This window comes from Emys orbicularis, chromosome 2 (genome assembly GCF_028017835.1).
Source record: "Emys orbicularis isolate rEmyOrb1 chromosome 2, rEmyOrb1.hap1, whole genome shotgun sequence".
Taxonomy (NCBI): domain Eukaryota; kingdom Metazoa; phylum Chordata; order Testudines; family Emydidae; genus Emys; species Emys orbicularis.
Genome location: NC_088684.1, coordinates 1,320,346 through 1,334,487, shown reverse-complemented (window position 1 = coordinate 1,334,487; position 14,142 = coordinate 1,320,346). Strand labels below are relative to the sequence as shown.

The 14,142-nt window shown below is 58.3% G+C and overlaps 1 protein-coding gene across 1 annotated transcript; it reads right to left on the bottom strand.

Moving 5' to 3' along the window:
• Positions 1-7,350: 7,350 nt before the first annotated feature.
• On the bottom strand, positions 7,351-13,814 carry LOC135874809 (sphingomyelin phosphodiesterase 5-like). The gene is made up of 7 exons (XM_065399744.1): positions 13,005-13,814; positions 11,449-11,521; positions 9,714-9,854; positions 9,135-9,224; positions 8,711-8,774; positions 8,179-8,335; positions 7,351-7,446 (listed from the first exon to the last, which is right to left on the bottom strand). The coding sequence occupies exons 1-7, from the start codon at positions 13,812-13,814 to the stop codon at positions 7,351-7,353; spliced, it is 1,431 nt and encodes a 476-aa protein (XP_065255816.1).
• Positions 13,815-14,142: the final 328 nt, after the last annotated feature.

The following is a 14,142-nucleotide window of genomic DNA, read 5'->3' as shown; positions in this document are numbered from 1 at the left end:
CTTTTATAAATCTCCTCTTAACAATTTCCAGTTTTACTCTAATGGCTCCCACTTGTTTTTCCAGTTGAGTGACAAGTTGTATGGTTGTGGTTATTATACAATAGTATAGTTTGTAAATGTGTAATAATAAAATACATGAACCTATACAGCTCCCAGCGCTGAGAGCTCCTGGAGCCCCACCCCCCGGCAGCACACACTGGGAGCGACTGGCCCTTCGCTCCAGGATTGAGGGAGCTTCACAGTCTCCTGTAGCTCGGAGGCGCCTCTGTGGGGTGGGAGACCCCTGTTCAACTCTTCCCTCCCCTCTGGCAGCGAGCAGGGATTGACCCAAGGGCTCCCACCCTCCCCTAACCACTGGGGTCAAAGCTCTAAGGTGTGCGGCACCGGCAGCTCCTCCTCCGCCTGGATTCTGAATGGGACCCCGTCCGGTCGGTGCCGGCTCCGCACACCTGCTGGGTCAGGCCCTGCACGCACCATGGGCGCTGAGCGCTGCTCTTCCCTGGGTTGTGGCTCACGCTAGTGCTTGGCTGGGTATGTGTCCAGGTGCCCAGAGGGCAGCAGCCATGCCCGGGGCAGAGCCAGAGGCGCTAGGGGAACTTTTACCCTGAACACTGAGGTGCCGGCTGTGCTTAGGCGCCCACAGGCGTCAGTCGGTGTTTTGTGGATCCCTGTCACAGGGAGATGCAGTGTTACTGCCGGCGCCGGCACCCCCAGGCCTACAGCTCCATGGCCCGGATCATGCTGGTGAGCCAGGCACCTCGCCAGAGATTCACTGCAGAAGTTAGGGGTGTGTAACAGGGTGGGCACCCACCTATCACAAGCACCCCCTTAGTCAAGTGCATGTGCCTGCCACTCCTTGGTTTCTTCAGCGGGTCCTCAGCAAGTCAGCCCTCCAGCCAAGTCATACACTGTCTGTAGGTGGAACAGAACAAACCCCTTCCAGGGTATATAGCCTTTACCTTGTCCTGGCGCTGGTATGGGGCTTCCTCCCTGGGGACACTATCTTCCTACAGCCCTCTTTGAGCACAGTCCTGGCTCAGTCCCTGCAGCCAGCCAGGAGCTCCTTCTTAGCTCCCCCAGTCCCTGTCCGCACTGAGCTGTTTGCAATCCTGTTGCTCTCTCAGCCAGCCAAGAGCACAGCCCTCCCTCTTCAAGCTCCAGGGGGCAACTGACTGACTTTGCCTCTGCTGCTGCTTCTTATATGGCCCTCCTGGCCCCTGATTGGCCACTCCTGCAGCCCCTCTGATTGGCTGCTTCCCCTGCAGCCACTCTAGGCCACTTGGAGGACCTATCTTCTGCTCCTCTCTGGGATGGGGTGTGGCAGGACTCTGAGACCTCCAGGAGGGGGGCTCTGGGCCTAGTCCACCCTGTCACAGGGAGGCTGCCCCTCGAGAAAGGGATGAGGGTGTGTGAAGGGGGCGGCTGCCCCGTGGGGATAGGGATGCGGGAGTTGATTCTTCCCACACCCCTGGGGGGGAGGGGGTAATGCCCCAATGAGCCCCATTACAGGGGCCCAGGTAGGATGTAGCCCCCAGTTCTCTGCCCTCCCAGGGACCCGTCTCCTCTCACCCTTTTGTTAAGTGTTGGGGAGGGGCGTGGCCCAGCTGTGGAACCCACAGGATCCTCCATAGGGCTGTGAGGGCAGGGCGATGGCCCCCCAGGACCCTCCATAGGGCCAGGAGGGCAGGGCAATGGCCCCCCAGGACCCTCCATAGGGCCAGGAGGGCTGGGCAATGGCCCCCCAGGACCCTCCATAGGGCTGGGAGGGCTGGGCAATGGCCCCTCAGGACCCAGGGACACAATGGCCTGGGCCTGAGCTTGCATATGCAGGCAGGCTTCAGCTCCCACTGTGGGGAGGAGCCAGTGCCCCCTGCCCCTGATCTGTGGGGCCCAGGTGCAGCTGGAATAGGGGGTGACAAGGGGGCACCCAGGGCTCCAGAAAAGGGGCCTCTGACCTGACATGGGGGCCTGGATGTGACTGTGGACGGTAGGGGCCTGACCTGACCCAATGGGGTGGGCCTCTGGGGTATTGAGGGGGTCCAGTGCTGGGGCAGGGCCCAGGACCAAACCCCACAACCAGTGCTGCCTGGCCCTGCCCCTCCTCCACATCCCCCAGCCGGACTGCAAGGTTGTGCAGCTCCGGGGTGGTGGGGGGCAGAGCCCTGGGTGGGGAGAGGGGGCTCTGGTTGTCAGGGGGATAGTTGCTGTGAGGGAGCTGGTTGTTGGGGCAGTGGGGGTGTGACGTTACACTCCATATGATTTTATGAAAATATGCTAATAAGTGTGAATATAATGTAACTGGAATATGTTTCATGCAAAAGGTCTCTTGTAAGGTATCATTACAAAGCTTATAATCTCCTGAGTGTGTTCATCCTATTTGTATAAATGTACCACTCTTGTATCTGAAACTAGAACTATGAACTATAACTCTGAGGGTCTATTGTAATTATGCAAAGTGTGGGCCATTAATGGTGGTTTGGAATCTTGATGGCTCCAATCAACTAGGACAATTGGTTGTAAATGGCTCTGTTTACTTGCAAGCCTTCCTGTGAGTCAGGCCAGGAAGAATGGAGGCTGGGGTCTCACAGGACATGTGACCATGTCACCTGGTACTGGAATCCATCTTAAACCTGGTGCTTTTCCAGTTAGAAGGAGGGATGGGGATCCAGAGAGACAAAGGGTTCCCGCCTTGGGCCAAAGCTATATAAGGGGGTGGAACAGAACAAAGGAGGTTCCAGTCATGAGAAATCCCCTAGTTACCACCTGAGCTGGAGCTAACAAGGTCTGTACAAGGGGAAAGGATTGGGCCCAGACTAGGAAGGAGTCTAGTCTGTGAAAGAAGCTTATTGGAAAATCTCTGAGGGTGAGATTTTATCTGTAATCAGTTTCTTAATGTATTCGGCTTAGACCTGCGTGTTTCGTTTAATTTTGCTTGGTAACTTACTTTGTTCTGTCTGTTATTACTTGAAACCACTTAAATCCTACTTTTTATACTTAATAAAATCACTTTTTGCTTATTAATTAACCCAGAGTAAGTAATTAATTCCTGGGGGAGCAAACAGCATCTCTCTCTATCAGTGTTATAGAGGGCGGACAATTTATGAGTTTACCCTGTATAAGCTTTATACAGAGTAAAATGGATTTATTTGGGGTTTGGATCCCATTGGGAGCTGGGTGTCTGGGTGCTAGAGACAGGAGCACTTCTTAAGCTGTTTTCAGTTAAGTCTGCAGCTTTTGGGGGACGTGGTTCAGACCTGGGTCTGTGTTTGCGGTAGGTTTGCATGTCTGGCTCAACAAGACAGGGTACTGAAGTCCCAAGCTGGCAGGGAAAATGGGCTCAGAGGTAGTCTCAGCACATCAGGGGGCAGTCCCAAGGGGGTCTCTGTGACAGAACCCGTCACAGGGGGATGGTTGCTGGGGGGTCAGGTTGCTGGGAGATGGGGGGCATACGGTAAGTGCTGCCTGACCAAAGCTGCTGCTCCCACATTATGGCCCCCTCCCCCATTTGTCAAACATGTAACCCCCTGGGCTCCTGTCCCCCCACAGCTCCAGCAGCTCAGAGCCCAGCACATGAGGGGGGTTGGACTGCAGGGGGGCTGGGCAATTGGTAGGTCTGACCCCGCCCACTGCCTGACCCCCAATACCTTGTCTGTCCTGCTCACCTTCCTCTGTTTGCCCCCCACATTCTCCCCACATACCCTGCCCGTCCCCCTGTGACCAGGGTCCCAAGGGGGCCACACTGAGGGCTTGTCTACACTATCGCGTGGGGTCGATCTAAGATAAGGAACTTCAGCTATATGAATAGCGTAGCTGAAGCCAACCTACTTAGATCTACTTACCGCGGTGTCTTCACTGCGGTAAGTCGATAGCTGATGCTCTCACCCCGACTCCGCTTGCGCTCTTCGTTCTGGTGGAGGAGCGGAGTCGAAGGGAGAGCGCTCAGTGGTCGATTTATTGTGTCTATACTAGATGCAATAAATTGACCCCCGCTAGATCGATCGGTGCCCGCCGATCCAGCAGGTAGTGTAGACAAGCCCTGGGATTACTCAATCAGGGCAAACTGTAAAGAATGGGGCAGACGATCCCCAAACTGGTGGGTTATTCTAATACTCAGATTCACCCAGCCAGCAACAAAACAGCTTCTACAATATCTTACTGGTGACCCAGGAGCCAACACACACTTCCCCTAGAGCGACCCAGCCTTGGGTTCCCCCCCCCCCCCCCCAGCCACATCAGATAGGATGAGGATTGCTGAAAATCTTATTCATCATATAAAAAGTTCTACCAATCCCAAAGGGTCGGACACATCACCTCCCAGGTTAATGACTAGTTCGGATCTTACCCAAATACACGCTACAGCCCGTTCTTGTTAACAACACTAACGTTTATTGAAGAAAAGAGAGTCTTGGTTCAAAGATCATTCTACATACAGGCAAGAATCGAGTTCTTAGGGCAGTGTTATAGCAGAGCCGGTGAGCTCAGAGGTGCACAGAGTCCTTTCCGAACTAGACCATAGGTTCAGTCCAATGTCCAATATCAGGGGGACCCAGACTGGAGCTGGGGACCTCAGTCTTGCGAGGTGTAAGCAGATCTGAGACCCAGGATCAGGGCCCCCGAGTTCTTTTCATAGTTCTCTGGCAGGCTATTCACGCCCCTTGACAGCAGGCAGTCCTTGGGCGAAGCCTTGTGGCTTTGAAGTAGAATTATCTATTTCCTATGTATGCAGCGGTGACCAGTTGCATTCACCAGCACAAGGTAATTCTCCAGTGAGCAGTTCATTGACAGTTTACTACAAACTTCAAAGAGAAACGTAGACCATGAAATTATTACACCCAACTGTTCCCTTTTTGATCCCTGACTCAATAGAATATTGTGACAGACAGGAACTGTCTGTTCGCCTGGGTAACATCTAACACATACAATTAGTATTACCTCTAATTCTCTAGCAATACAGGTCTGCATTTCCAAGCCCTAGTCTGTTCCCCACGGCTCTGTTGCTATTTATAAGGAATAGCCACAATTACCATTTACATGCTTCTCTAACATGTCTTTAAAGGTTAAATTTGGGTCATTTCGTCTGCTAGTTACTTAACCCTTTCTGGCTCAATCTCACCCCCCCCCCCCCGTATCCCCTGCCTGCCCCCCACCTCCCCTGACCCAGACAGTCACACCTGGATTTCTGCAAAGAGTAAACAACCTTTTCCCCTGTCGGGCCAAAAGGGGGGCTTGGATACACTCAATGAAGCCGCACCAGGTGTATAAGTCTAACCGGTTTTATTGCCAAAGTATAATAAGCTTCCCAGCCTTCACGCGTTACTAAATACCTGCTTTCCAGCAAGCAAGCAAGAATCAATGCTTACGCCCCTTCTGCTACGGACAGTCCCAGACCAACAAGCCTGGTCCTTGAGGGCTCGTAGCAGGCGCTGCTCCAGCGTGGGGAGTTCCTGGGCACCCACAAGGTCCACAGGTGAGACTGTTCGTCTAAAGCAATTCTCACGGCCGTTTTTATCCTCATCTCTTTCTCGGGGGGTGTATTCAGCCACAAGCAGGCTCTGACAGGAAACACTACTGCTTTCTATTCCCACACTTAACACTCCTAGGCCCAGCTTCTCTCTTTACTTGTTTAGCCAGTCAGCGATCAAAGCCAGTTCACTACTAGCTCCACACAGACCATCCTGTAATAACAGGCCAAGGTAACTGGTGGTCAGCCCCAACATCCCCCCCACCTAGTTAACCCTGCCCCACATAGGGAAATTGAGATGGCTCCACACCCCAGTGATCCCCCACAGGTCCCGAGCCCAGACCCATGGGTACTGGGCCTCACCGGCCCGAGGGGGCGCAGTGGACAAGCATGTCTCCTGCCCTGGGCCTCCTGGCCAGCACAGACCCACCTCCCATAGGACCAGCGGAGCCCCTGGAGGCGACTCTAGCCCCACCCTAACTCTAGTCCTTTGCTCCAGCCAGAGCCAGCCAGCCAAGGGCTTCGCAGACTGTCCGAGTCGGGGGAAGGGGCACAGGGAGGGGGAGGGGGAGGGCCCTGCCCAACCCCACCATAACGAGGACTCTCCATCGACCTTCCGCCCCGGACACCGGGGTTCACACTCGCTGCTGTCACTGCGGCGCAGGGTTCAGGAGCAGCCGCAGCCCCACAGCCAGGTGGTCCGAGCAGCCGGCCAGCTGGGTGATGAAGGAAAACTTCTCCACCTCCTGTGACCGTATAAATCATTGTTGCAACCAAGGTCCTATAGTTGCACCAAATCTTGTACAAAGGAGGTCAAGTGAGGTGTCCAGGAAAAGGCTGTGATGTGCTGGTTATGATGATGCTGTCTGCATGTGTGTATCTTTTTTGTATTTGAAGTTATGAATATTGGCTCTGTACTTGTATCTCAATGTGTTTGATTCTAAGTAGCACCAGTGAAGCATTTGGCCGGCTTATTGAGAAGGGACGATTCAGATGAAGTGCCCAATTAAGAAACACTTAACTGACAATGGACCTTGGGAGACGCCAATCCACATCTGAGGAGTCTTCCTGGGAACGTTCAAGGTAGCATGTGAGCAATGGCTGCTCTCCCTGTAAAGAACCGAGTCATGCATGGACATGTGACTTGCCCATGTGACTCCAAACTCCACCTGGCTGCTGTGATTTTCCACAAGAAGAACAAAGGGGTCCTTCCACATGGCAGAGGATATAAAAGACCCTGGAAACCCCTCCATTTTGTTTTCAATCCTGCTTCTGACCTCTAGATAGACTTTGCTACAAACTGAAGCTCTGAACAAAGGACTGAGGACCCATCCCAGCTGGGGATGTTCCAGAGACTTGATTTGAACCTGCAGTTTATTCCACCACTGCTACAAGCCTGAACCAAGAACTTTGTCATTACTGTATGTAATTGATTCCATTTAACCAGTTTTAGCTCTCATCTCTATTTCTTTCTTTTTATGAATAAACCTTTAGATTTTAAATTCTAAAGGATTGGCAACAGCGTGATTTGTGGGTAAGATCTGACTTGTATTTTGACCTGGGTCTGGGGCTTGGTCCTTTGGGATTGGGAGAACCTTTTTTCTTTTACTGGGGTATTGGTTTTCATAACCATTCATCCCCACAAGAAGTGGCTGCTGGTGGTGATACTGGGGAACTGGAGTGTCTGAGGGAGTTGCTTGTGTAACTTATGGTTAGCTAGTGGGGTAAACTAAAGTCCTCTCTGGCTGGTTTGGTTTGCCTTAGTTTGTAAAGGACCCCCAGCTTTGGGCTGTAACTGCCCTGTTCTAAGCAATTTGTCCTGAATTGATACTGTCAGTTGTGTCCCGCCAGAGGCCGCATCGTTACACCGGGGTTCACACTCGCTGCTGTCACTGCGGCGCAGGGTTCAGGAGCAGCCGCAGCCCCACAGCCAGGTGGTCCGAGCAGCCGGCCAGCTGGGTGATGAAGGAAAACTTCTCCACCTCCTGGGCAAAGCAAGAGGACAGCGGTGTCAGGAGCACAGCAGGCTCCCCCTCCCCCCGTAGAATGCAGAGGGGGGGGGGGTCCCCTGAGACTACAGATCCCAGCATGCAATGCACCAGGTCTGGCTGAGCCAGAGCAGTGCAGGCTGGGACTTGTAGTCTCCATGGGCTGCAGCCTCCCCTCAATCAACGCTGAGCACTGACACAGCTCGCTACCCCTTCCCGGCCATGGCCAGGCCAGGCTCCTTCCCCCGCTGCAGGGCAGGGAACAGCCCAGAGCGGGGCCGAGGTCCCAGCCAGCATCTCGCAGCACATCAGGGTCAGAGCCAGCAGAGAACCCAGGCCCCCCGGCTCGGACCCTTCCAGGGAGCCCCAGACCGTGCTGAGTAGCTCTTTGAATCCCCCGCCCCCCGAGCAGCGATTGAGCGAGGCCAGCCCCCTGCCGCCTGGCCCCACGGCACCGTACCACCAAACCCCCGGAGCGTGGGAGCTGCTGAGAGCCCCCGAAGGAGCCGACGTAGCGAGTGCGGCTGCCAGCCCCAGCCACCTCCCCAGCACAGCCCCCGCGGCCCTACCAGCCCCCAGCAGCTGGCCCCAGAGCTGGGTCTCAGCTGAACCCCCTGCTCTGGGCCCAGCGTCCCTGGCTGGGAGCTCTCCTGCACCTGGGCTTGGGGCCTGCCCTTCGCTCTGTGGGGCCCAGGCCGGCGGGGCCCTGGGGCCCCTCTGGGCACTCACCGTTGTCAGGCTGATGGGGGCGGGGTGCTCGCGGTACAGGATGTAGTCGATGCGGCGCCCTTTCCAGGGGCTCCCTGCTGCCGAGGGGTTGGGGCGGCCGTCCTGCAGGATGGGACCCGCCAGGTACGTCCGCCTGCCTTCCTCTTGCTCCAGGGTCCTGCGGGGTGCACGGGGAGCCGTCAGCAGGGTGGGCCGAGGGGGCCGAGTGGCGGGGGAGGAGGAGCGGGGCTCTGCGTAGGGGGCTAGTCACACCTGGGCTGCATGGCAAGGGAGGGCCATGCAGAGGGTAGCCCCCAGTGTCCCATTAACCTGTGCGGGGGCGGGGGCAGAGCCTGCCTTGACCTAGGGCTGTAAACCCCTCTGCCCCCACCGTGCTCCGGAACCTGCAGAACCCCCGGACGTTTCCCCCTCCCGCAGCGCCCGGAACCCGCAGGGCCCCTGGACGACTCCTCCCTCGCTCCAGAACCCGCGGAGCCCCCGGACGCCTCCCTACCCCCCCCCCCCCGCCGGAACCCACGGGTGCAGCCGTTACCTTTTCAGCTTCTCTGGGGTCGACACGGCCTCCTCATGGATCTCCAGGTAGTTCAGCAGGGTGCCTGCAGGGACGTGAGCAGCAGTTAGAGCCTCCCCTACTCTGCCATTCTCCCCACCCCAAAATCTTCCTTCACCCACGGGTACCTCAGCAGAGATCTGGGGGGGTGGCGGGGAGCAGGGCTGGGACAGCAGGGGCTCTGGGTCGGGAGGGGCATGGGCAGAGCTGGGGGGCAGGCCTAGGCTAGCAGGGCCTCTGAACCCCTGACCCCCGCTGTCTCACCCTGAGCTCCCAAAGGCTGGGCCCCTGGGAGGATTTGGATCTAGCTGTTTATCTGGTGCCCCAGACAGGGTCCCAGCGCCACGGAACTGAGACAGAGAGGGCAGCAAGGCTGCGCCGGGCGCTGGGCCGGCCAGACACGTACCTATGGCCCAGGGCTGGTCCTGCCTGGCCCCCACTCGGCATGGGTCTTGGTACTGGCGGAAGATCTCATGGGTTTGCTCCAACTCATCCCCTGGAAAGAGCCGGCAGAGTGAATGGGCCCATCTGCCCTCCCCCGTCCCTTCCAGGCCGCCCTCTCCCCCTCTGCTCCTTGTGTGATGGAAATTTTCTGTCATATTTTTATGATTCTGATACGTGCCTCAGTTTCCCTCTATACTTTGCTGCTCCTGGAAGAGTGCAGGAGACACAGGTGTGCCTGGATTCACTGCAGGGAGCCACGGAGCAAGACAGGATCACTGGGGCCTGACAAGCCAGCCCAGGAGTGTCGGAGGCCACGGGCCTGCCATGGGGAAATGTATGAACCCTTGGGGTGCGGCACGCTGGAGGGGTCACTTCCAAGGGATGGGTTACAGGCTGGGCATGGAGCAGACCCTGTGACTCCGCAACACCTGGTCACCCCGCCAGGCTGCTTTCCTCCCCCCCCAATCCCCATGAGCTCCCTGCCCATTCCCATGGGCTTCCCCCCCAACCCCCATGGGCCCTCCCCTGGGCCAGGCCCCACCTGAGGAGCAGTTGTCGAAGTTGAAGTCCCCGCAGAACATGTCGAAGGCGATGACGTCCCCGCGCTGTGTGTGGGTGTCCTGGAACAGCTGCACCCAGGAGAGCCCCATGGTGAGCTGATCACAGCGGATCTGTGCATGGGCTGGGGGGGGACAGGGCTCGGTTACTGGCTGCACCCCAAATCCAACCCCTGCAGAGCTCCCCCTCAGGGATTGAGCAGCAACAGAGCCAGGAGCCCCAGGGCAGGAAGCAAGCGCCCCCCACCCACCACTCATGGGGTCCCCTCCACTGCCACTGGAGACCCTGGAGTCAGGGGAGCCTTGGCCCCTGGCTGGAGGGTCGGCGCTGGGAGCTCAGCCCAGCCCAGAGGACAGGTGCCCCCCCTCGCTCGCAGGGGGCCCTGTGGGGCAGGGCTAGGGAGGCAAGCAGAGGGAGCTGCGGCTGAATCAGAGGCCCAAGTGCCCAGGTGCCAGCACCACACCAGCACCAAGCCCGCTCCAGGGAGAGGCAGGGAGAGGTCTGAGGCTGAGTTGTTTCCAGGAGCAGAATGGGGAAGGGGGGGCCTGAGGGTCCGTGTAACACTCCGTACCTCGGGGGAACCCCCTGCACCCCTGTGTTCATCATAATATGATTGTGTGGTATCCAGCGCAAAGTTTGTCATGTCGGGTGTCTGCGGAAGGCTCATGATGCACTGAGCAGTGTTGTTATTGTGATGTTATGGGCTGTAATTTCATGTATAGAGTTACGAGGCTGAAAATGTGTCCTCATGGCTTAAAACAAGCCCAGGCAAAACTCTCCGGGAGCAGAGGGGCAGCTCACACCTCATCAGGGCATGTATGGGACAAACCCAACCCAGCCTCACAGGAACAAAGGACACTGGCCTAGGCAGCAACAAAGGATCTGTTGGACTCTCGAGTGAGTCACCCCCCTTCCCTTGGTCAGTCAGAGACTGCGATGAGGAAATGCTCACCTGACTCTGAAGGGGGGGAGGGGCAAAGCCAAGAGGGAAGAAAGAACATGATAAAAGGGAGAGACGTTTGCCAGGCTCTTCCTCTCTCTTCCACCTCCATCTACAGACATCACACCAAGCGACTGAAGCGCTGATCAAAGGGGAGAGCCTGGCTGAAGAGCAACCAGCCAGCCTGTGGTGAGAAGCATCTAAGTTTGTAAGGGCACTGAAAGGGTTAAGATCAGCTTAGAATGCGTTTTGCTTTTATTTCATTTGACCAAATCTGCTTGTTATGCTTTGACTTATAATCACTTAAAATCTATCTTTGTAGTTAATACATTTGTTTGTTTATTCTACCTGAAGCAGTGCGTTTGGTTTGAAGTGTGTCAGAGACTCCCCTTGGGATAACAAGCCTGGTACAGATCAATTTCTTTGTTAAATTGACAAACTCATATAAGCTTGCAGCATCCAGTGGGCATAACTGGACACTGCAAGACGGAGGTTCCTAGGGTTGTGTCTGGGACCGGAGATATTGGCTAGAGTCACTCAGTTGCACAATCCAAACAGCAGCTTCCATGCCAGAGGCGGTGCGTGAACAGCCCAGGAGTGGGGGTTCTCACAGCAGAGCAGGGGAAGGCTGGCTCCCAGAGTCGAGGGGTGGAGTGACCTAGCAGATCATCGGTCCGGATAACACCAAGGGAACGTCACAATCCGGACGGCTGTTTTCTCCCTCCCCAGCCCCTGTGGGCGAGAGCCCCTGACTCACCTCCGTAACACATACTGTGACCGGCTGGAGCGTGCAGGTGTGTGCAGTTCAGGTAGCCCACAATCCTCTGCCCTTGTGCTGACCCCAGCTGCACCTAGCACGTGCACATGGAAACGTTGCCAGTTACAAGCTGGAGGGCCACCGACAGGGTCGGGCCCCACACAGCACAGGCCCCATTGTGGGGATGGGTGGGGGTGCAGGCGTCTGGCCAGGGCGATAGTCAGAGCCGCGGGGAAGGAGGGTCAGTTTCAGCCGTCAGAGTAGGCCATGGCTGGGAGCTGGGAGGAGACGACCCCCCTGTGGTTCATGGACCCACGTGTCCGTCACCCCACGGGTGCCCTGGACTCAGCCCTTATTGTCTGGCTGGGGTCCCAGCACCTTGTGGGGTGGGAGCCCGGCTCCCGGGGCACATCTAGACAGCCTGCGACAGCGAGCCCCTAGCGCAGGGTGGGCTCATCCCCGGGGTCAGAGCCGAGCTCCAGCTCCAGCCATGTCCACACAGCCGGTTGTGAGCGCTCGCACGAGCCCTGCTAGCCCCAGGCTGCCCCGCCGGGAGGCTGCTACAGGGCTGGGCGGACACACCCTGGGTGACTGTTCCCAGCACTGGGAGGAGGCAGAGCCCTGGACAAACAGAGCAGTTTCCATCCCACGCTGGGGTCACTACTGGGGCAGGCATTTCCAGGCCTGGCTAAGGGGGAGCGAGTGGCCGGGGTGGCAGCGGGGTCAGGTGCCCAGGGGCCCGTTGTCAGAGGCTGAGCGCCCTGCAGCCATCCTGCTGGCTCCCAGCCCCGCTGCCGAGGGCTCTCACTGCTCTCCTGGCAGGGCCGTTCCCGAAGCGCCTGCTCCCCGCCAGGCCCTGTCCCTGTCTGGGCTGCAGACACCCACTCTCCCGGAGCCGTCCAGCTCCGGCTGCAGGCACTGCCCGAGGGGCGTCCCCCCCACCGGCTGAACAAGAGGATCGGGGGGCCCTGCCCCCGCCACCCACTGCTGGGAGCCCCAGCTCACAGCCCCCTGTCTGGGGATCCTGGGATTTGGGGCAGACGCAGGCAACTGCTGCTTGTGGGACAGCTGGAAACCAGCTGTTTGCTCCTTCCTGTGGATGGGGCTAGGCTGAGGGGGCGGGGCATCGTCCCTCCTCTGCCCATGGGGCGCAGGGGGCCCCAGGGTAACCAATCCCCTGCATGCAGGGGTCACTGGCTGAATGATGCACGTGTGAACACGGGGGCTCAGACTCGGGGCCTCCCCACAGCTGGGAGGCCAGGACACACGGGGAAAAGGGAGAGGGCCCAGAGTCACTCGGGGACTCCAGGGCGGAGCCGGGAAGAGACCCCAGGAGTCCTGACTTCCAGTCCCCTGCTGTAACCCGCTCCGCCACCCAGGCCCCCCTCTGCCCAAGCAGGCCCAGCGCCCTGCAGGGAGCAGTGGCACGTGCGCGGATGGCACTGCGCTCAGCAGGGCAGGGAGCAAATGCCCCAGGCCGCCCTGCAGCGCCCCCTTCAGGCTGGCAGGGGAGAGGCCACACCAGGCCCAAGGTGGTAGAGGGTCCTGGGCACCCCGCAGCTGGGGCAGCTCCTCACCTGCACGGAGAGCAGCCCCTTGGCAGACAGCGCGTCCTCACGGATACCGTTGGGGTAGCAGCGGTACTGGGCGGCCAGCACGGGGTAGCGGCTGGCCAGGAAGAGCCCGCTGTTTAAGACCTTGAGAGTACAACAGCCCTGCAGCCCGTAGGCGCCCACGTCGTACACGATGTGCTCGTAGAAGGGGCTCAGCAGCTGGCACAGGCGGGAGCCCGCCCGCTGGTCAAACACCTCCTGCAGGCACACGAAGTCCACGTCCGGCGGGAAGGGCGCCGAGATCTCCCTGGGCCCAGCCCCTCCCTCCCCGTTGAACGGGCGGCTCCTGGGGCTGGCGAAGCTGGCGCTGGCCTCCCCCTGCGTCAGGCGCTGGCCGATGAGGGCCACGCGCTGTTTGATCTGTCCCAGGTTGCTGTTCTTGGCCAGGCCGTTGGGCAGGAGGCACACGTTGGCGCTGATGAAGCTGAAGGCTTTGCCGGTGCCCGGCAGCTCCCACACCTCTGGATGGCGCGAGAGCATGTTGTGTTTGTAGGCGAAGGGCCTGCGGGCAGCCTGCAGGGGGAGCCACAGCAGCAGGCCCAGGAGGGCGACGGGCATGGAGAGGATGAGCAGCAGCAGCAGCAAGGGGCCGGTGACCAGTGCCCGCAGGGGGCAGCTCTGACGTTGGCGCCGGTTCTGCTGCCGCTCCGCCGTGGTCTCCCTGAGGTCGAGGAGGCAGTCAGTGGCCCAGTAGCTGGGGAACAGCAGGTACTGGCCCAGGCTGTACAGGCCGCTCAGGAGCTGGTTCGGGAACGGAGACTCCCGCAGGACCATGCTGCACGGCACCAGGGGCGGGGGAGCCCGGGTGTTCCTGCTCCACCTGCCTCCTGGGGGCTCCGGTCAGACCTCGCCACGCCCCGGGGGTCCCAATGCACGGCCCCGGGGTCCTGCAGGGCTGGGAGGAGCGGCTGATCCCGGACGGCTTTGCCTCCAGGTAGGTGCTGAAGGGAAAGAACAGACAGGAAAGTTTCAGACATGTCAAGTCTCACTCGCTGGCTGTGAGACTCTCTCATTAGCAGACTAGCTCCCTTTCACACACACTCCTAAGCTTCTCACACTCACTTTGAGTAAATATAGAAAGATTTAAAATAGTTTTGAAGGA

Bases quoted from the DNA above. Each gene is read 5' to 3' on its own strand.
- LOC135874809 (XM_065399744.1), bottom strand. From the start codon at position 13,814: ATGGTCCTGCGGGAGTCTCCGTTCCCGAACCAGCTCCTGAGCGGCCTG. The intron at 9,225-9,713 runs GTGGGGCCTGGC...GGCTCTTTCCAG, and splicing joins CTTCGACAACTGCTCCTCAG to GGGATGAGTTGGAGCAAACC. The intron at 7,447-8,178 runs GTGAGTGCCCAG...TGCTTTGCCCAG, and splicing joins CCCCCATCAGCCTGACAACG to GAGGTGGAGAAGTTTTCCTT.